The 20,785-nt window shown below is 41.9% G+C and overlaps 1 protein-coding gene across 8 annotated transcripts in view; it reads left to right on the forward strand.

The window, feature by feature from the left end:
• The first annotated feature begins 847 nt into the window (after window positions 1-847).
• The window catches only part of LOC137348022 (cytokine-dependent hematopoietic cell linker), a 125,401-nt gene continuing 105,463 nt past the window's right edge, over window positions 848-20,785 (forward strand). For 2 of the 8 annotated variants that reach the window (XM_068013140.1, XM_068013228.1), the window contains exons 1-2: window positions 849-1,088; window positions 17,490-17,561. In XM_068013140.1, coding sequence (XP_067869241.1) covers window positions 17,536-17,561 — 26 coding nt within the window. In that variant the 5' untranslated portion in view covers window positions 849-1,088; window positions 17,490-17,535. Of the gene's footprint in view, window positions 1,089-17,486; window positions 17,562-20,785 lie in introns of those variants that run through there. The other 6 variants (XM_068013479.1, XM_068013566.1, XM_068013308.1 and 3 more) reach the window with 6 other exon arrangements.

A 20,785-nucleotide genomic window follows, 5' to 3' on the forward strand; every position in this document is an offset into this window, starting at 1 on the left:
GTTCACAGCCTTAGTCCTGAGTGTTTTCCAGCATTTTCAGTTTTTATTACATAATGTTTTCCTTCTCTGTTTTTAAATAAATATATTGCAGTTTGCAATATTGAAATAAAGTTGTGCCATTGCACTTGTAATCTTGCCTGACTGACATTAAAAGCTTCCTGCAACAAAAGCAAAATACTGCAGATGCTGGAAATCTGAAACAAAAGCACACATTGCTGGAACTACTCAGCAGGTCAGGCAACATCTGTGGAGAGAGTTACTTTTCTCTCCACAGATGCTCCCTGACTAGCTGAGAATTTCCAACATTTTCTCTTATGGTTTACAACCTTCCGGTACTCATTGGAACATTTAAGCCAGATTGCATGTGCAAGTGGAATCTTCCATCTGATTAAGAAACAAGATGGGCGACAAGGCCATGAAAATCTTTCAAGTCAAACCCTGATCCTACAAATGTAAAATTTATTTCCATTGGTTACAGTGTAGTCGTGACGAAGAGTGCAGTATATCAGCAGCCCTCTGACTGAAAGAGGAAGTGGGCCGCAAGTCGGAAGGTCAATATGAGTGAAAAAAATGAACACCAGATTTTCTCTTCAAAGTTTCAAATTTCAGCTTCAGTATTGTCGGAGATGCTTTTTAATTATAATTTCCACTGAATTCCAGTAACAATGCTGCAAAATTAATGTTGTACAAAAGCTTAAAAATAAGATGTTTTCTTCTCCACAATTAACTGGCCATATCAATTACTCCAGTAGGTTAAGTACAAGTAATATTGACTGATGTTTGTACTTTTAAAAATATGGCAAAATTTGGCTCTTTGATTGGACTTTCCTTTGTGAAAAGCTTGTTCTGGAATGTGAGAGTAGTTGTGGTCTGAGTCACTTTGTAAGCAGACACTGATCAGAAGCAAAAGGCTATTCTGTCACTAGCAGGAAATGATCAAGATACGATAAAGCACAAGGGGGAGAGTCTCATTCTTACCAGTACATAAGTAAACTATGTCTCTCCAATAACAAAGCATATCTGTAAGGAGATTTTCTGTTTACTTAAGTCAAAAATGTGAAAGGGATAACGTCAAGAGTCTGTCACAGGTAAGCTTTGACAGTGAATGTTCTTCATGCATTTAAAAAAATATATTTTTCAGAAGTTTCTATGCTTTACATTGATGCAGTGTAGAATACTTTTCATATACAAGATACAGTGAAATATCTAGTTTGTTGGCATGATTGTGTGTATAGGTAAAGCATGTTACATGCTTCAGAATCGGGCTGTTTTAATGATGATGATTTGTTTCCCGGTAGTGTAATCGAATCTTCCCCTCATATATTAGACTATTTCTCAGTACAATGTGTAGTGGTTCTACTGAAAGGGGTTTTGTTGTATAACACTTCAGGACAGAGGTGCAGACTGCTTTGGACTTAAGAGCTGTTGGCCCTGAATTCCCACGAGGTCCTCCCAATTAGATTAGATTAGATTAGAGATACAGCACTGAAACAGGCCCTTCGGCCCACCGAGTCTGTGCCGAACATCAACCACCCATTTATACTAATCCTACACTAATCCCATATTCCTACCAAACATCCCCACCTGTTTTTTTTTTCTCCCGACATAACTTTGGTGGAAGATTGGCGGAACTCTTGGAGAAAGTAAATGGCGATTTCCAGATTCTCAATTCATTTCTCGAGAGTTCTGCCAGTTTTCTGTTGGGGTACCCTCTACAGATCCGCTGGCAGATAAGTATCGCACGCAAAACAATACATAAGTTTAGCTACATGCAGCATATGTAAAGGTAAAAGGCATAATTCTGTAATCCTGCACACTCTGCAGAGAAACATACTTGCAATGTGTTAGGAACATAAGAGTAGGAATAAGCCATTCAGCCCATCGAGCCTGCCCCACCATTCAATATGATCATGGCTGATTATCCACTTCAATGCCTTTTCCCCACGCTATTGGTCAAAGAATTGGGCTAAAATGTTGAATCATTTTTGCCAATCTTGCCAGCCTGCAAATTTTGTTCCTGCTGGGAATGTGGGAATATGGAATAATCCTACAAATTTCTCATAAAATTCTAATCTTCCAAGTGTTAAATCAAGGTGTATCAAAATATTTATTATATTTAACATAGTGGTTTACGTTATAAGTGCAGAAAATGCTACTTATTATTCTAGCATGGCATATATTTATTAGCACTATTAATATAATACAGTGTATATTGTATTTATTATTATAGTACTGGGTATATTTATTATAGTACTGTATGTTATATATATTATTTTCATCTATATCATTTACATTATCTACAAAACCTGGTTAGGATGCATTGATTGACATGCTGTGAAGATCCCATTGTATGCTAGCTCTATTTGTTGTGACATAAAATCATCAAAATAGAAAGTTAATTGTGGAGCAAATACATTTCTGTCTGCCTTTGTTACTCTGTTTTGCTTCTGGCTCTGCATTGAAAAGTAATTAGTTGCATTTAGCATGACTGGTGCTTTGATAATTAAAAGACCTTGTCAGCTTTTCAAATATACACAATTTGATCTTATATATCTGAAGAAATGTGAGAAACTGAGATTGATTCTCTTAGAGCACAGAAGGTTGAGTGGAGATTTAATAGAGGTGTTTAAAATTATGAGGGGTTTTGATCGGAAACAAAAGGAGAAACTGTTTCCACTGGCCGGAAAATCAACAACCAGAGTACACAAATTTAAGGTAATAGGCAAAAAACCAAAGGGAAGATGAAGAAAAATTATGTTACGCAGCTAGTTGTTATGATCTGGAATACACTGCCTAAAAGGGTGGTAGATGCAGATTCAATTGTAACTTTCAAAACAGAATTATATATATAGTTGAAAAGGAAAGTTTTGCAGGACTATGGGAAAAGCGTAGAGGATGGGACTTAGTGGATAGCTCTTTCAAAGAGCTGGCATAAGAACTAGGGGCTGAATAGCTTGCCTCTGTACTGCATATGTGTAAATATATTGTTATGCATGGAAGGAACCGTGATGAAATAAACAATGAAATGGAACAGTTATGGATTAAAAAGTCAACTGTTAAAACCACAAGAATATGGACACCTGTACCACAGTCAAAATGGAGTAGTGGTCACGTGACTCCCTCCTTTACTAGAAATCAGCAAACCTGTCTGCAAAGGTGAAACTCGATAACTGCGTCTGAAAATAACTCTGGAGAGAACCCCTTTGAAATTGAAAAGAACATTAATGCATATCGATGACCTCTTATCATCATGAATGAACTAACAAAGCATTCTGGAGACAGACTGACTAAAATGAATAGGTGTGAAGTAGAACCGTGTTAACAGAATGGTTCCCATTCAGACAACAATCGATAGTGTCAGGCATACACCCCCCCACCCCACCCCCCACCTGCCAAGACTGAGGCACACATTATTTCACCACATGAACATTAAAACTTAAAATTGCAAGCCCCTGACTGGAAGGACATTTTTGTATGTAACTAGCAGTGTTGGAACTAAAGGTACTCAGTCGTTGCTTTCCCAATACACAGAAGAAGTGGTCAAACCAATTTTAGTCACATGACCAGCTGGCTGAAGTTTTTCTGAATTTGAATTTCCAACAAAGGATTTGAACTCAGACAAAGCCGTGTGCTCATGGAGTAAAGATCTCTCCTGGAACTGAAGCATGAATTACAGCCTCTCCTGTCTGCCTGCATCCATCTCCTTCCCATGGAACTGAGTCTTGTGAAAACACATGAAACTCAAAGAGAGAAAGGTTTCCTACGTGAACAAGGTTTTAAGAAGACTACTGGACCCCAACGAAAAGCAAGAATACTTACAAAAGGACTACAGTGAGCTCAAAGCACCATAACAAGATATTGCGTCAAACCTCTCGCTACTAAATTTTACTCTCCTCTTTTCTGTTCCTATCTGCATGTGTATATTGCACGTGCATGCTAGCGTGGACGTGTTGTATCTCCGTAGGCGTGATCCATATTAGAGCTTAAGTTTAAGTTTTAATAAAATTTCATCTTTCTTCTTTAAACCTCAGAAAGCCTATGTGAATTGGTTTCTTTGTCTTATAATTGGAAAGTTGTGAGCAAGGATTCACAAAATGGGGAGCTCAAAACACAGTGTGTTTAAAATTAAACCCTGTTACAATAAGACCAGGTGAAGACAGTAACAGATCCCTAGACACATTTCTCACCTGGTTGCAACAGAAATGTGGGTGCTAGTGTCCAGGATTTTACCCACAGACAAATAAGTGAAATTGGAAGTGGGGAGCCAAATTGTTCCCAATCAAAAAAAGCAAATCAGTACAGGTTTTCTTGTGGTTGTGTGTGATTGAATGCTAACATGTCTGCAACTGAAGCGAGTTGCTCTCCAAGTCAGGGTGAAGTAACTTGGGATAAATTAAAAGGAGGAATTGAGAAAAATGGCTGAGCAGTGTGGAATCACTGTACGTGGCAAGGCTAGGAAGTCTGAACTCCTAAGGCTAGTGACCAACCATTTTTCCCTTGAATCTAAAGAAGCAGAGGCAGTGCTAGAAGCAGACCCAGAGAGGATACTGCTAGTAAAGATACAATTGGAATAAAGGAAACTTGAATTAGAAGAGAGGGAGAAAGAGAGAGCCTTCCAAAGGAATGTGAAGAAAATGAAAGGCAGGAGAGAGAGAGAAAGAAAATTCCGGAAAGAATGTGAAGAATTCTTGAAGTGGCTTGAGTTAACTGGGGGGGGTGGGAAGGGTGACAGAGTAACCCTAGTGAAAGCATGGTTACTATGGAGGAACACAATTCAGGGCTAGGTACAAAATTGCTAAAACTTGCTCAATTAATTCCAAAATTCAATGTGGAAGATGTGGAAGCATTTTTCATGTCTTTCAAGAAACCGGCAAGGCAGCTAAAATGGCCAGCTGAGACCTGGTCTCTTTTACTGCAAAGCAAACTAACCAGAAAAACCCATGAGTTTTATTCCTTGTTGCCAGATGAGAGTTCATCAAATAATGAACTGACCAAAAATGCTATCCTCGGGGCATATGAATTAGTACCCGAAGCCTACTGCCAAAAGTTTAGAACCCTGAAGAAGCAAGCTAATCAAACTTATTTGGAGTTTGAAAGAAGTAAGCAGCTGGCTTTTGACTAGTGGCTGAAGGCTTTGAAAATACAACTCAGCTATGAGACTCTGAGAAGTAATCCTGTTGGAAAAATTTAAAAACTCTCTCCCATTCTCAATAAAAACCCATGTGGAGGAGCAGGGGATTCAGGGAGACCGGCAAACGACCGTTCTGGCCGATGAGTTTGCTTTAATTTATAAGTCGGTTTCCCAGGGGAGAACCTTTCCTAACCACCCCCACAAATCTGAAAAGGACAAAGGGTGGGAATGTGATATCTGCCCAGGCAATCCTGAAAGAGCAGAGAAAGGAGGAGACACAGGGGGCCCTCCTCCAGCCAAAAAGGAAAATGCAGTGAGCAAGAGTGAGACCTGGAGACCTGTGTGCTTCCATTGCAATAAAGAAGGACATTTAAAAGCTGACTGCTGGAAACTAAAGGGGAAACCGGTAGGGTTAATCAGCCACACCCGTTCAGTGCAGATGGGACCCTGATAGAAAACACAGAACAAGCGGTGGCTTTAACTGCAGTAAGAGTGCAACCCAGGAAGCTTACTATGGCAGTGCAGGAAAAGTTAATAGGATTCCTGAAGGTTATCAGGGTTTTGTATTTGAAGGGAAAGTAACCCCATGCCCCTCGAGTGGGGCAAGCAAGCCCATAGTGATTCTTAGGGACACAGGGGCCGCCAGATCCCTTTTATTGGGAAAAGGCCTGGTCTTTCCCCCAGAGAGTGCAGTGAACACCAAAATGGTGGTGAATGGTATTGGAGGGCAGTGTGTGCCTGTACCTGTACACCAGTGCACCTGGAATGCGACCTAGTTTCAGGACCGGTGACTGTAGGGATTGTCCATAGTTTGCCTGTGGACGGAGCTGACCTGCTCCTAGGTAATGATCTGGCAGGGGTGAAGGTGGTAGCCCCCTCAATTGTGAAAGAAGATCGCAGGAGGTCAGAGAGTCAGGGCAGTGGTGGGAGACGGCCCCCTGCAGAATCCCTGAATGTGTAGTGGATCAGGCTATGATCAAACCAACTCCCCCAGAGGAGACTGCATTGACACTGCAGGCAAATGACCATGAGGTCTGCCTGTCCGAGACTTTCTTTGGAAAGTTAGGAGACCCAGGGAATGAATTAAATGGATTTTCCCTAGATGAGGCTCAGTGAGCTGACCCAGTATTGCGAGAGTTAGCACAGGCTGTCCAGTCTGAAAGTGAAGCAGAGGGAGTCCCTGATTGCTACTATTTAAAGGATGAGGTATTGATGAGGAAATGGAGTTCTCTTCACAGACCTGAGGGCAAGGAGTGGACATTGGTTCACCAGTTAGTGGTGCTACAGAGGTACCGGGGAGAAATATTAAGAAAGTCCCACAGACTACAGTAGCTGCAGTATTCGAAAGACCAAAGCCAGCATAAGACAGCAGTTTGACTGGCTAAAACTCCACAAAGATGTGGTGGGGTACTGCAGGAGTTGCCACATGTGCCAGATTGAGGGGAAACCCCAGCCTACAGTGAAAACTGCACTCCTAATTCTGTACTACTGTTAGGAGGACCCTCCAGCAGAGGGCTGGTGAACTGTAAGGGACCCCCGTCGAGAACAAAAAGGGACAGGCCAGCCCAAGGCTGGCAAAAGGATAGAAAGGGAAGGGGAAAAAGTGGCCAAGAGGGCAGGTTAAAGGAAGTCCAGGAACAATCCCAGATGTAAACCCCTACTGTCTGGTCAACCAACCCTGAAAAATGTGAAAAGTTAGACCCCACATCCTCCTATGTGAATGCAGACTCTAGAAACACCCCACCAGAGCTGTTAACAGCATTTACAGGAAGCTGCAGAGACAAAGAGGGGGCTCAGAAAACATGAGGGTGATGCCTCACCTAGTCAAAGTGTCACAGGAGAATGCAGTTAAGTCTGCACAAATACCTGAAGGTAGGATTGTCCCAGAGAACAAAGGGGAGAGTAACAAAGTCTCCTCCCCCACAGTCAGAGGAAAATGGAACCACCCATCCTCTGAAGTCAAAAGTCTTTGTAAAGCAGCCTTGGCACCCAGAACAGACCAGTTTTAAAAAGCTTAAGATTGATGACTGAATGGAAATGAATGAGAGAAATGCATGTTTTTTCTTTCTGTATCTTATTTCTCTCAAACACGGTAATGAAATGCGCCGTTTTCTTCAAATCACATTTCATTCCGCTGGGTGTCGATGTGTCACGCAAACCTCCCCCCACCTGCCATGACTGAGGCACACATTATTTTGCCACATGAACACTAAAACTTAAAATTGCAAGCCCCTGACTGGAAAGACATTTTTGTATAGTAACGAGCAGTGTTGGAACTAAAGGACCCAGTTGTTGCTTCCTCAATACACAGAAGAAGTGGTCAAACCAGTTTTAGTCACATGACTAGCTGGTTGGAGTTTTTTTGAATTTGAACTTCCAACAAAGGATTTGAACTCAGACAAAGCCGTGTGCTCATGGAGTAAAGATCTCTCCTGGAACTGAAGTACGAATTACAGCCGCTCCTGTCTGCCTGCATCCATCTCCTTCCCATGGAACTGAATCTTGTGAAAACACATGAAACTCAAAGCGAGAAAGGTTTCCTATGTGAACAAGGTTTTAAGAAGACTACTGGGCCCCAACGAAAAGCAAGACTACTTACAAAAGGACTACAGTGAGCTCGAAGCATCATAACAAGATATTGCCTCAAGCCCTTCTCTACTATAGTTTCCTTTTCTCTTTTCTGTTCCTATCTGCATGTGTATATCACATGTGCATGCTAGCATGGGCATGTTGTATATCCATTGGTGTGAACCATATTAGAGCTTAAGTTTTAGTTTTAATAAAATTTCATCTTTCATCTTTAAACCTCAGAAAGCCTGTGTGAATTGGTTTCTTTGTCTTATAATTGGAAAGTTGTGAACAAGGATTCACAAAATGGGGAGCTGAAAACACAGTGTGTTTAAAATTAAACACTGTTACAATAAGACCAGGTGAAGATAGTAACAGATCCCTAGACACCTTTCTCACCTGGTTGTAACAAGTTCAAGATTACAAACACCCAGGCCTTCACCTTTAAAAAGACTTTCCTCCTGAGAATATTCAACAGATTTACGGAAAAGCACGAACATGTACCTCACATAGGATTTTTCTTGTGTATATGCATGTGAGTGAATGTGTGCGTGGGTGCAGTGGCAACCATTTCGGGAATTGAGTAAGAAATAAATACTTTTTTTTTTAACCTATGAGAAAACCTGTCATTTGTCTGTTTATTTGACCGAAAAGACACTCGAGGCTAACGCATCATTTTTTAACAAAACAGCACAATTGCGGTCATTTGGGAGGTCAACAGTGAGAACCACCCACATCCCTTTCCATCTGTCCATAACAGTACATAAATATTAAAAAATGCAGCCAAATATTTTAGCAACCAGTTGTTGTGGACTAAATTCATGAAATGTTATTATAGAAGAATAGCAGGAGGGGAATCTTCCAATATCAATATCTAAAGAACAGAGAAAAATAGTAGAAAATCTCTCACAAGTAAGATACACTTAATGTTATCTCTGTGCTTTAGCTCATGCAAACCCATTATTTTGCGCCTTCTCTTGGCACAAAGGAATCTTCTTTTTTCAAGAGAAAAGAGACCCAGCCTGTTCAAACTTTCATGATATGTATACCCATGCATTTCTGGTGCCATCCTTGTAAATCTTCTCTGCACCCTCTCCAGTTCGTCTATATTCTTATTATAACATGGCGACCAGAACTGCACGCAGTACTCTAAATGTGGGCTAACCAAGGTTTGATGCAGATTTAACATAACTTCTCTACTTTCCAATTCTATCTCTCTAGAAATAAAGCCTACTGCTTGGTTTTTTTTCTATGGCCTTGCTAACCTGTAGCACAACTTTTAGTGATTGGTGTATTTGTATTCCGAGATCCCTTTGTTCCTCTCTCCCACCTAAACCCACACCTTCCAAGTAATAAGTGTAAGAACCCCTTGTTTGTTTTTCAATTTTTCAAAATGCACACCACACACTACTTTTCCACTCTTGGACTCTTAACCATAAAGCCTCAATCCATTTAAGATTTGAAAATTGGAAGTTTTTGTAATTCTGACATTGCTGTCTTAGACAGTATGCCAATAGAAAAGTTTTAGCCTCCATTCTCTTCTTTACATCTCTCTCTCTATCTTATCCATTGCTACTATGATCAGTGCTCTCTGATCATTCCCTTTCATTCCTTCTTACTATAATCTCACGCACACCACTATACATCCTCCTCCCAGATTCACCGCAGGCTCCTAATCTCACTTATTTTTTTCCCAGAACCTCTAAACTGTGGAACTCCTTACTTACATGGTGTTTCCTTGCTCTTACAAACTTCAAACTTTTCAAGCACAAACTTGGCATCACCCAACCATTACTTCATAATTTATCTCATTGCATTTTTTAGGTTTCAGCTGTGTCTCAGCAGTCTCTTGCCTTTTAGTCAACAGGTTGTGTGTTCAAGTCCCACTCCAGAAACTTCAGTACAAGAGTTAGGCTGACACTTCAGTACAATACTGAAGGATTGCTGAAGATACCATCTTTTGGATGAGATGTTAAACTGAGACCACCGTATGCCCTATCAGCTGAATACAAGCATCCTAATGGCACTATTCTAACGAAAAGCAGGAGAGTTCTTCCCAGTCTACTGGCCAGTATTCATCCTTCAACCAACATCACTGAAATATATTGAGGTAAACATTAGCTAGGACCCAATAATGAGCATGGACATGGTGATGCATGACTATCCGCCTGCTAATTTGAATGATAGCAGCGTGCGGCCCAGCGCTAAATGCATTACTGAGTGGCTGCATGCCTCAGGAGGTGGCCCTTGTATGTGCGAGGCTTACACCACCTAATGCTAGTCTGCACTACTTCAAAGCAGCCTACACCACTTCAAGGCAGCCTGCACCTCTTAAAGGGGATGGCCATTTTGGCTTCAGTAGGCACTGAAACTGTTTGTGGAAGAGTCTCTGAGCAGGATCAAGAGTGAAAATGGTGCATAAGCAGAAACCACCCAACATCTAAATACTGCAATGGAAGCTCAGGCTGAGATTATGAAAGCTCAGCTTGCTGCCACACATGCTCAAACTGCTGTTAACATGGCTACAGATACAAGTGTTCAAAGGGGCATGCAGGCTTTTGCAGCAGTCCAGCACTCTGTCCTCCAGCAGATTACTAATACTGCTGAGGCATAGCCCCAGGGGAGTGGCAGTAGCTCCATGGAGCACAAACCCGCTGTCCTCTCTCAGGATGACAGCATTCATCCTCCCACCACTGCCACTCTGCCAGTACCCTTGCTGTTGCCTGTCAGCCAGCCAGCCTGGAAAGTTGCCACCCATGCCAAGGTGGTGCAGTCCACAACCAACTCTTCTAGACTCAGAGAGACCCAACAGTATCCTGCAAGGCCATCTGCAGTCTTCCCCACTGAAAGTCAGCTGCCTTCCACCAGCAACTGTTGCAGCCACTGGGATAGCACTGCTGGAGCACTAGGCCAGGCAAAGCCACCTGCAAGACAGGCAGTAAGGAAATGGACAAGGGTGATTATTTGACTTTTGTATAGAATATTGGATGGTTGGTTCGATAAAGTTGGTTTGGAAAGTTGTTTTCTAGTGGCTTTTACTTCATAATTTTAGCTAAGAGCATGCTGTGATGGTCAGTAACAGAGGGACAGTAAGGTGTGTGACTGTGTAGAAAGGGAACTCGGGGTTGTGTTCAGTGGAACCATAGCCAGATGAGGTGATCACAGACAGCCAAGCCAAAAAAGGGATATGTTGGTTGCCTCCTCCCTTCCTCCTGCTCTTCCTTTTCTACCCCTCCTCTTCAGCTGCTCGCCGTATCCTATCCCTCGTGGCAAGGGCCGTGTCCTCATGATGGCGAGACTCTTCTTCTTAGGCAGTCCCTCGGGAATGAGGATGGCTTTCTTCCACTCCAGGGTTGTGGGTCCTTAGCTGACTAAATAGTCCAATTCTGGATCTGCACACTCTGCCACAGGTGGGCCAGGTGGTGTTTGGTGCGGCGAGAGAATGGGATGCTCGAATTTCTGAATGCTCCTTTCTGCTGTTTGCACTTGGTCGCTGCCTGGGCATGTCGACGTTGTTCAAAGTGGCTGGCACCTTTGCGGATGCTTCTTCTCCATTTTGGGTGGTCTCGGGCAAGAAATTCCCATGAATCAGTGGAGATGTCACATTTTTTCAGGGAGGCTTTAAGGACATCCTTATAGCATTTCCTCTGCCCTCCTCGTAGCCTCTTGCCGTGACGGAGCTCAGAGTAGAAAGCTTGTTTCGGAAGTCTTGTGTCAGGCATGTGGACGATGTGGCCTGCCCAACGTAACTGACTAACCATGACCAGCGTCTCGATACTGGGGATGTTGGCCTGAGACTATTCAGGACACAGCAGACTATGACGAGCTGGGGCACATGTCCAGGCGAGTACTGCAGGGTTTTTCCAGAGCGTTCAGGTAGTGGAATCATTGCTTGAACAGCCTAATGGACTACACCATGATATATTGTGTGGCAGCATTGTATGCACGCTGGCTGCAAGTGGCTGGGTTGCGCATTGGAGTCATGAGCCAGATTTTAAGCAGATAGTCCTCATCGTCCAGCAACCACCTTCTGGTCTGACATGCATGTACTGAATTTTCAGGCCCCAGCGAGGTTGGGAGTGGAGGCGGACGGGGCCTGAAAATACCAGCACCAGCCAGGGTGCTGGTTTCCCAACCCTCTTTCTGGCGCTGGCCATTTATCCCAAGGTGGGTTCGGGGCTGACAGGGATACCCACCCCCCCACATGACAGGTAGGCAATTAGGCTCATTAAGAGCCTTGTTAAGGACAGTTAAAGGAAGCTAACTGGAATTTTCCAGTCGGCCTCCAGTTTCCCAATGCGACAGAGGACAGTTGAACTGCCTGGAGGTGTGCACCCAGCGGCAGGCCAGGTGAGTCAGCGCTCCAGGCAGGCCTACAGGCCTACCTGCCATCCTGTGTGTGGGTGCAGCCAAAGGTTGCCCTGTATGGGGATTTCTCCCACAACAGTGGTGGCCTGGCTGATTTTTCTGGTTTTTTTAAATTTAATCTTTTAAAATAGTTGGTGAGAGGTAACCTCCATGTTGAAACGCCCTCTCAGTTACTTACCTTCTACTGCAGCCTGTTGCTCCTCTCCAGCTGGTAGGCCTTTGATTGATCCTTCATCTTTGAGAGCTTGCCTGCCACCCTTAATTAGACAGGGTAATTCCATGCTAATTAAGGGGGGTCCTCTGTGAAAATCCCAAAGATTAACTGTATCCCCCTGGGGGCAGATTCAGGACCTGGAAACAGTCCTGACTCCTGTTTCCCCCTCCTCCTCCCCCTCCCTGAGGAAAAGTTCAGCCCCATGGTGGCTAAAATACTGAGGGAACAGTGGACTGGCACAGAGTAAATGCATCATGACTGCTGCCAGGATACTGGGCATTCACGTGGCGTGCTGGGCATGATCGCACACCAACTACACATACAGTGAGTGGAATCCTTTGCAGTTATGTTACATCTCAACGTTTAGATGCGATGCCCGCAAAGCTGTGGTGCAGTCAATGGCACCCTGCACCCTGGGGAAGCCCGCTATCCTGGAAAAACTACATGTATGCTCCAGCTGCTTCTCTCTGATCAGAGAGAAGACAATGAACTCCCCTGTCCTGGCATAAAAAACATCAGTCACCTTTCTTGTGCAGCAATAGATGGTGAACTGGGAGATATTACAGATGTTGGCCTGCTCCACCCTGGAAGGAACCTGATGCAAAGAAATTCAGGGCCATGGTCACTTCCACAATTGCTAGCAGTGCCAACCTTGCCCTGCTTTGAGGCTGCAGGTGTGCCTGCAAGAGGTGGCTGATTTCCATGAGCACCTCCTTCCTAAATGGAGTCGACACACACACACTGTTCCTAGCTTAGGTTGAGGTAACAGAGATGTTCCCTAAAGATCTTGGGCTGATAAGACCTCTTGCTGAGAGCCCTTTCCCCCCACCCCCTTCCTCCTCGTTCTGTGGGTGACCTGTCCTCCTCTTCTGTGCTGCCTTTGCTTAATCTCCCTTTCATAGGCCAAGGAGGATGGTAACTATAGCATCCAAGACTGGGAGCAAGTGGTCTGACCAGAACTCAAGTCAAAACCAAGGACCTCACCACATTAACTTTACCAAGCTTAGACAACTCGAAAAAGCACCAAGTACTTCTATAAACTCAGGCAGTGCCAGGAGAAATTAATCAGCAACTAACCTGAGAGTGGTTGATGATCACTATAAATATTGCTGGAGTGGGTCTCCTTCCTAATGCTGAATGCATGTTTAGCTGTTTGTGATTAAGAGAGGGCATTAGCTGGAACAGCAAGGTCAAAAATGGCAGTGCTGGTGTCAGCGTTACACACTGACTGACGTCACGATCTGCCTATATTTCTGGCACATGCTAAAGCTGTGCTACTGACCTCCACAAAAACGGCATCCAGTGCAGGCCACTTCAGAAGCGACACTATTTTGCAACCTAAACGCAAAAACTATGGGTACTACACAGCTGAATTTTGTGGCCATTATTTGGTCAGTATCTCATTGCTGTTTATGGGACCTTCCAAATGCAAATTGGTTATTGTGCTTGCTACATTACAACAGTGATTACGCTTCAAAAGTACTTTGTTGGCTGGAAAGTGCTTTAGGCCATATTGAGTTCATGAAAGATGCTATATCATGGCAAATCTGTCTTTTTAGTATTTTCAACTTTGGTTGTAACTTAGTTTAACTTTGATTTCTTAATAATAATGTTTTAATATTATTCTTTTAATGGATGCACACATTGTTAGGGATTGCGTAGAAAGCTCTCTGTTAGTTTGGTTGATACATTTGCTATACAATGTTGAACTATTTCATACAAAACAACATAGTGCTAAGTTTAATCCTGTTCTTTGTTAAGTCAATTCAGTTCAGTTCAAAACCATATCCATCATTCGATTACAGAATTATATTTACAACTTTAGTAATATCCTCCACCTGAATTTGCAATTGATTTTTCAGAACTATTAAACCTGAAGTGCTATTTGAGAAAAAAAGAACTGAGAATTATCTATCACCTTTGGTGACCACAGAATGCCCCAAAGTACCTCTCAGTCAATTAATTACTGTTGAAATGTAGTCACTGTTATTATGCAGGCAATTGCAGCAATCACTGAGACCACTACAAAATACCACAAATGGCAAATTAGATAAATCTGTTTTATTTGTGCTGTTGAGAGATAATCATTTGTCAGCTGACTGGAGAACTGCTCTGCTCTTTTTCAAATGATGCCATGGGATCTTTTACATCTACCTGACTGGTGGGACCTCAGTTTAGCATCTCAACTGGAAAACAACATCTCCGATGATGCAGTATCAGCCTAAAATCTGTGCCCAAGCACTGCAGTGGGGCTAGAATCTATAACCTTCTGTCTGAGGCAAGAGTGCCATCACTGAGCCAAGCTGATGCTTCCAACAGGTTTTCTTCTATAGAATTTCACTCTTGGGAATGGTAGTCAAAAAGAACACTGCACTGATCAAGCGTTTTTTTTATTTTGCACAAATTCGGGCGAAGCAGTAGTTAGAGAATCATCTTATAAATGTTTGTCCTTTCCTTCCAACTAATGAACCTTAGTTTAAGACCAAGAAGAAAGTTTGTTACAGTGGGAAGTTTGTACTAACAACTTTCAGTGCAAATGAGATTGCAACATATATAAATTGTGACCCATAAATCTGAAAGAAAATCGATGCACTGATAATAAATGGCAGTGAAGAAACAAAAACTACCGGCAGTGAATTATAGTATTAATTGGGAACAATCAAGGGGTCAAAATAAGTGGGGTTACTGCATTGGCTAATAGAGGTGGGTAGCAATGACTGCAAAGTGACTGCAGCGCTGATGAAAATGTAACTGATCATTATCAATGAAAGCAAGAATAGCGATCTTATCAAATAGGAAATATGAAGCCCACTGGTTCAATAACCGCAATGGAACAAATAACCTTGAGCCGCTTCTCAGCCCAGCACTCTGCATAGCAAAATACCACACAGTGCTTTTTATTTTTTCCAGTTATGGGAAAACTTGACTGCCTTTTTGTTTATTTTAATTTATGCAGACACCCATGATGAACTGTAGGAGCTATTCGTAGCAGGCGTCGTTCGTAGCAATATGATCAAATCGCAGAATAGCGCAAGTTATCTTTAGGCAGCAGTGCAACAGTCATTGGACTCCGATCATGCCAAATGCTAAAACAATCATTTGTACAGCAAGAATCAAATGCTGGCAGGCTATGGTTGTCGTTACATTGCGGAGCTTTTTATGTAGTCTGCCAGTGATTTAAAAATAAATAAATTCTAATAGATTTCATGTCTCTATTAATCATTACTTGGGAACGATGCATAACTTGAATATTAAGTTAATATTCTCCGTGGGTATATGGAAGTCATAGGTCTGGCTTTGTACAATGAAGAAGCCATTCACAATCCCCTTGATTGCATTTCAAGGATTCAGAAAGGGAATCAAAGTGCAGAGAAAACTTCAGCAACAACAATTAATTACCTATTGATGTCTTTAACATGGATGTGCTACAATAGTTATAATACATGTTAAAGACCTATAATCAGCTGATCATTCTGAATAGCTCACATCCTATAAATATATTGTCTATTTCGCTGATTTAGTACAAGCAATTAGTTAGTAGCATTGTGATAGCTAACTACAGCACTCATATTGATTTAGATTGTACTAATTCTGATATTAGATCACAATAATCTAATGAATGTTTAATAGTTCAATGTGCTTTATGTTAATTTTGTTCTCTTGCCAAGCAGCATTAGCACATAGATAACTCCTGTACTCCTTAATACTCTGTTGTGTATTGAAAGCATATGTATAGCAAATTGGGCAGCATTTTTTATACATTATTTGTTTGAATGGTCTGTTGTGGAGAGAAGTAGTTTATTGTTTTGATCCTTGGGAGTTGGGAGAGGAGAAAAGTTGGGTGTGATATTTGCCAATTCTAATAGTCGATAGCCAATCCCCGGTGGTGTAGTATGGCTTCGGCCTCTATTTCTGATGGTTTTAGTGATGTGGTCTCAGTTTCAGCTTTGCAAAAGTCTGAATTTTAAAGAATTAAAAGAAGAAAGATTCCTGGTTACTGACTATGAAGGACATTAACCCTATGTCAAATCCTGGGGATGTAAAGAAACAAAGCATTTCACAACCTCAGGGTGACACTAAGCACTTTACAGCCACTGTAAAGTACTTTTGAAGTGTGGTCATTGTTTTAAGGTGAAAAATGTAACAGCCAAATTGTTCACAGTAGCGTCCCACAAATAATATAAGATAAAGACCAGACAATCTGTTTTCCAGTGATGTTTGTTAAGCGATAAATATTGGCCAAGACTCTGCTACTCTTCTTCAAATAGTACCAAATTTATGTAATAGTAATACTAAGTCTTTGCAGATCCTGCCATCTTCCATGCGACATGTGAGCCGCATGGAAGATGGCAGGATCCCCAAAGACACATTGTACTGCAAGCTCGCCACTGGTATCAGACCCATCGGCCGTCCATGTCTCCGCTTTAAAGACGTCTGCAAACGCGACATGAAATCCTGTGACATTGATCACAAGTCGTGGGAGTCAGTTGCCAGCGTTCGCCAGAGCTGGCGGGCAGCCATAAAGACGGGGCTAAAGTGTGGCGAGTCGAAGAGACTTAGTAGTTGGCAGGAAAAAAGACAGAGGTGCAAGGGGAGAGCCAAATGTGTAACAGCTCCGACAAACAAATTTCTCTGCAGCACCTGTGGAAGAGCCTGTCACTCGAGAATTGGCCTTTATAGCCACTCCAGGCGCTGCTTCACAAACCACTGACCACCTCCAGGCGCTTATCCATTGTCTCTCGAGATAAGGAGGCCAAAGATATAATACTGAGTGTAATAGTACTACATTTATGTTTACCTGAGAGGGAACGCAAGGCCTCGATTAAATGTCTCATCCAAAAGATGACATCTCTGTGAATACAGCACTCCCTCAGTACTGCACTGAAAATTATCTAGTCTTTTTAATATTTAGAGGTGGAAGTGGAACACTGAATTTGGGCCCCAAGACAGGCCCAGACTAATTTCTATCTCGAATAATTTATTTACAGCTAATGAATGTTTTTATTTTGAGATTTATTTCTAAACAGGAAAGCAGCGAAGGACGAGTTTCAATAACAGAAAACTATTTTTACAATGTGTGATGCCCTTGGTATTTTTTTCTTTGTGATTTGATACTTTATCTAAGTTAAATCGAAGCTAAGTTTGTCAAAAAATGCAATTTAACAAACGTATGTAGTTCCTCAGGATGTTTTTTTAATCTTCTACCAGGCAATTTAAAAAAACATTACAGGATAGATCTATTGGAAGAGGAAGAATGAAGCCAGCTCTGCCTAAGAACCGGTAAGGAATAGCTCATTTATGGAACCTTTATGGTGAGATACAATTTATCCACATAGCACCAACCTGCCTTCACTGTTCTGAAACACAGGCATCAACCTACATAAAACACAGGTCACAGATGAAGTAAATTAAAAAGGAACAAAATGAAGATGTTTTAAGTCATTCCTTTCATCATATTACTCCCTTCTTCTGTTGTAATGTTTCCAATGTCCTTTCTTGTCTCTCTGGTGGTCAGACCACTTTGCAATTTTAGATTAATTCAAGCTGCAGATTTATGTCATCCTTCAGTGCTCTAAAACTTAATCTAAAATCTGCAAACAGAGCAGAGTAGTGTGTGATCAGGTACAGCCATAAGGAATTGTGATATATCTATCCAGACCCCCTTTGTCCCCCAGTTCTTTCATCTAACCTAAACCATCTGACATGTTCTCCCTCTGATTAGGACACAGACTGACAAGACATTCTTCCTACCAGAATAGGAAGAATTATGACAGAAAAATTAAAACAGGCTATGAACCTACCCTATTAGATATAAAATAGGTTTTAAAGGAAAACTCTCTGGCACAGACAATTATTTTATTTGCAGCACATTTGCAAACATGAACCCACTATTAAAATTAGCGTACTACAGGAGGGAAACCAGAAAATGTCATGAGCATGTCCAGGGTGTGTGGGCAACACAATCAGAAACCTGCCTCTCCGTAGCTTCTAGGGAATACATTTTTTAAATGGAACAAGCAATTCCATATCAGGATAATCCACACTGAAGACAAATTAGTTTTTTATTTTTGCAACTAACTGAATTCTACTCCAATTCTGAGTGACTTGAATGCAGAGATTTGTCTTGTTACCCCTCAACCTCACATTACAATTACCTGTTTGAGGTTTTAATGGATGAATTTTTACAGTGACTCTCCCAATTGATCATTATAAGTGGGAGATCTGCTGAAACACCAGAGCATTAGAGTTTACAACTAAATTACAGCGGTCAATTGGAATAAGCTCCACAGAAATGAATGGTGCTACTGACATCTATTTCTAGCAGAGGTCTTTCGGGAACTGGTATACTAAAGCTTTACCCCAGAGAATAGAAATGTTACTGTCATTATTCAGACTTTAGTGTCCTTTCCAAAAAAACATTTCAAAGGCTATGACATGGTGTACCCAGACTTCCAGAAAGCACTTAATAAAATTCCACATGAAAGGTTACTCCTAAGGGTAAGACATGGGAATGGATAAGAAATTGGCTGTAGCCTGGAAAAAGGTGATTGCGTCATGTTAGGGTAGGGGAAGTGCCAAATTGGGTGCCCTAAAACTGGGACTCCTACTGCTTTTGATTTACAGAAATTATTTTGATTCAGAAACTCAATACAATCTGGTCAAGTGCACCGACGGCACTAAACTAGGAAGGTCAGTTGATTCTAAGAACACACCTTGGAAACCACAAACTAAGTGGATGGAACAATAACAAATTATTTCAATAGAGACAATTGTAAATAACTGTACATAGGAAGAAAAATGTGCAACAGAGAACTGCATTATCATGAATGAGAGGAGAAACTGGCTTTCAACCTTGAAAGGAGACAAATGAGTGTTTTAGTGTAAAAGAATTGAGGGAGCAGAATTCTTGAAGTGCATTCATGAGAACATTTTTGACCAGTATGCAGCAAGCCCAACAAGAGAGTGTTCAGTTTTGGACTTAATTTTAAATAATTAAGATGGGCAGGTGGAAGGAGTGGCAGTGGGAGAGCATTTTGGTGGTAGTAATCATAATTCAATCAGTTTTAACATAATTGTGGAAAAGGACAAGAATAGAACAGCAGTTAAGATTCTAAATTGGGGCATGGCCAATTTTATTCAGCTGAGGAGTGATTTAGCAAAAGTAGACTGGAAACAGCTACTTGAAGGTAAATCAGTGTCAGAGCAGTGGGAGGCATTCAAAGGGAAGATTCAGGAGGTTCAGAGTAAACATGTTTCCACAAAGAAAAAGGGTGAGATGGCCAAATCTAGAGCCTCGTGGACTTCAAGGGGCTTACAGGGTAAGATAAGACAGAAAAGGAAAGCTTATGCCGACACCAAGAATGCAATACTACAGAAAGCCGAGAGGTGTATAAAAGGTGAGGGGTGGAATCAAAAATGAAATTAAGAAAGCAAAGAGTGGGCATGAAAGAATACTGGCAAGCAAAATCAAAGTGAACCCAAAGATGTTTGATCAATGCATTAAGAGTAAGATGATAACTAAGGAAAAAGTAGGGCCCAAAAAGGTAACCTATGTTGGTATGGTTCTCAATGAATACTTTACACTGTATTCACAAAATAGAACATAGAATATAGAACAGTACATCACAGTACAGGCCCTTCAGCCCATGATGTTGTGCCGACCCTTTAACCTACTTTAAGATCAAACTACCTACATACCCTTCATTCTACTATCATCCATGTACCTATCCAAGAGTCGCTTAAATGTCCCTAATGTATCTGCTTCTACTACCACCACTGGCAGTGCATTCCACGCACCCACCACTCTCTGTGTAAAGAACCTACCTCTGACATCTCCCCTAAACCTTCCTCCAATCATCTTAAATTATGCCCCCTGGTGATAGCCCTTTCCGCCCTGGGAAAAAGTCTCTGGCTATCCACTCTATCTATGCCTCTCATCATCTTGTACACCTCTATCAAGTCACCTCTCATCCTTCCTCGCTCCAATGAAAAAAGCCCTAGCTCCCTCAACCTTTCTTCATAAGACATGCCCTCCAGTCCAGGCAGCATCCTGGTAAATCTCCTCTGCACCCTCTCTAAAGTTTCTACATCCTTCCTATAATGAGGCGACCAGAACTGAGCACAATATTCCAAGTGTGGTCTAACCAGGGCTTTATAGAGCTGCAGCATAACCTCGCGGCTCTTAAACTCAATCCCCCTGTTAATGAAAGCCAACACACCATACGCCTTCTTAACAACCCTATCAACTTGTGTGGCAACTTTGAGGGATCTATGGACATGGACCCCAAGATCCCTCTGTTCCTCCACACTACCAAGAATCCTGTCTTTAAGCCTGTATTCTGCATTCAAATTCGACTTTCCAAAATGAATCACTTCACACTTTTCCAGGTTGAACTCCATCTGCCACTTCTCAGCCCAGCTCTGCATCCTGTCAATGTCCCGTTGCAACCGACAACAGCCCTCCACACTATCCACAACTCCAGCAACCTTTGTGTCATCGGCAA

Source organism: Heterodontus francisci, chromosome 1 (assembly GCF_036365525.1).
Source record: "Heterodontus francisci isolate sHetFra1 chromosome 1, sHetFra1.hap1, whole genome shotgun sequence".
Lineage (NCBI taxonomy): Eukaryota > Metazoa > Chordata > Chondrichthyes > Heterodontiformes > Heterodontidae > Heterodontus > Heterodontus francisci.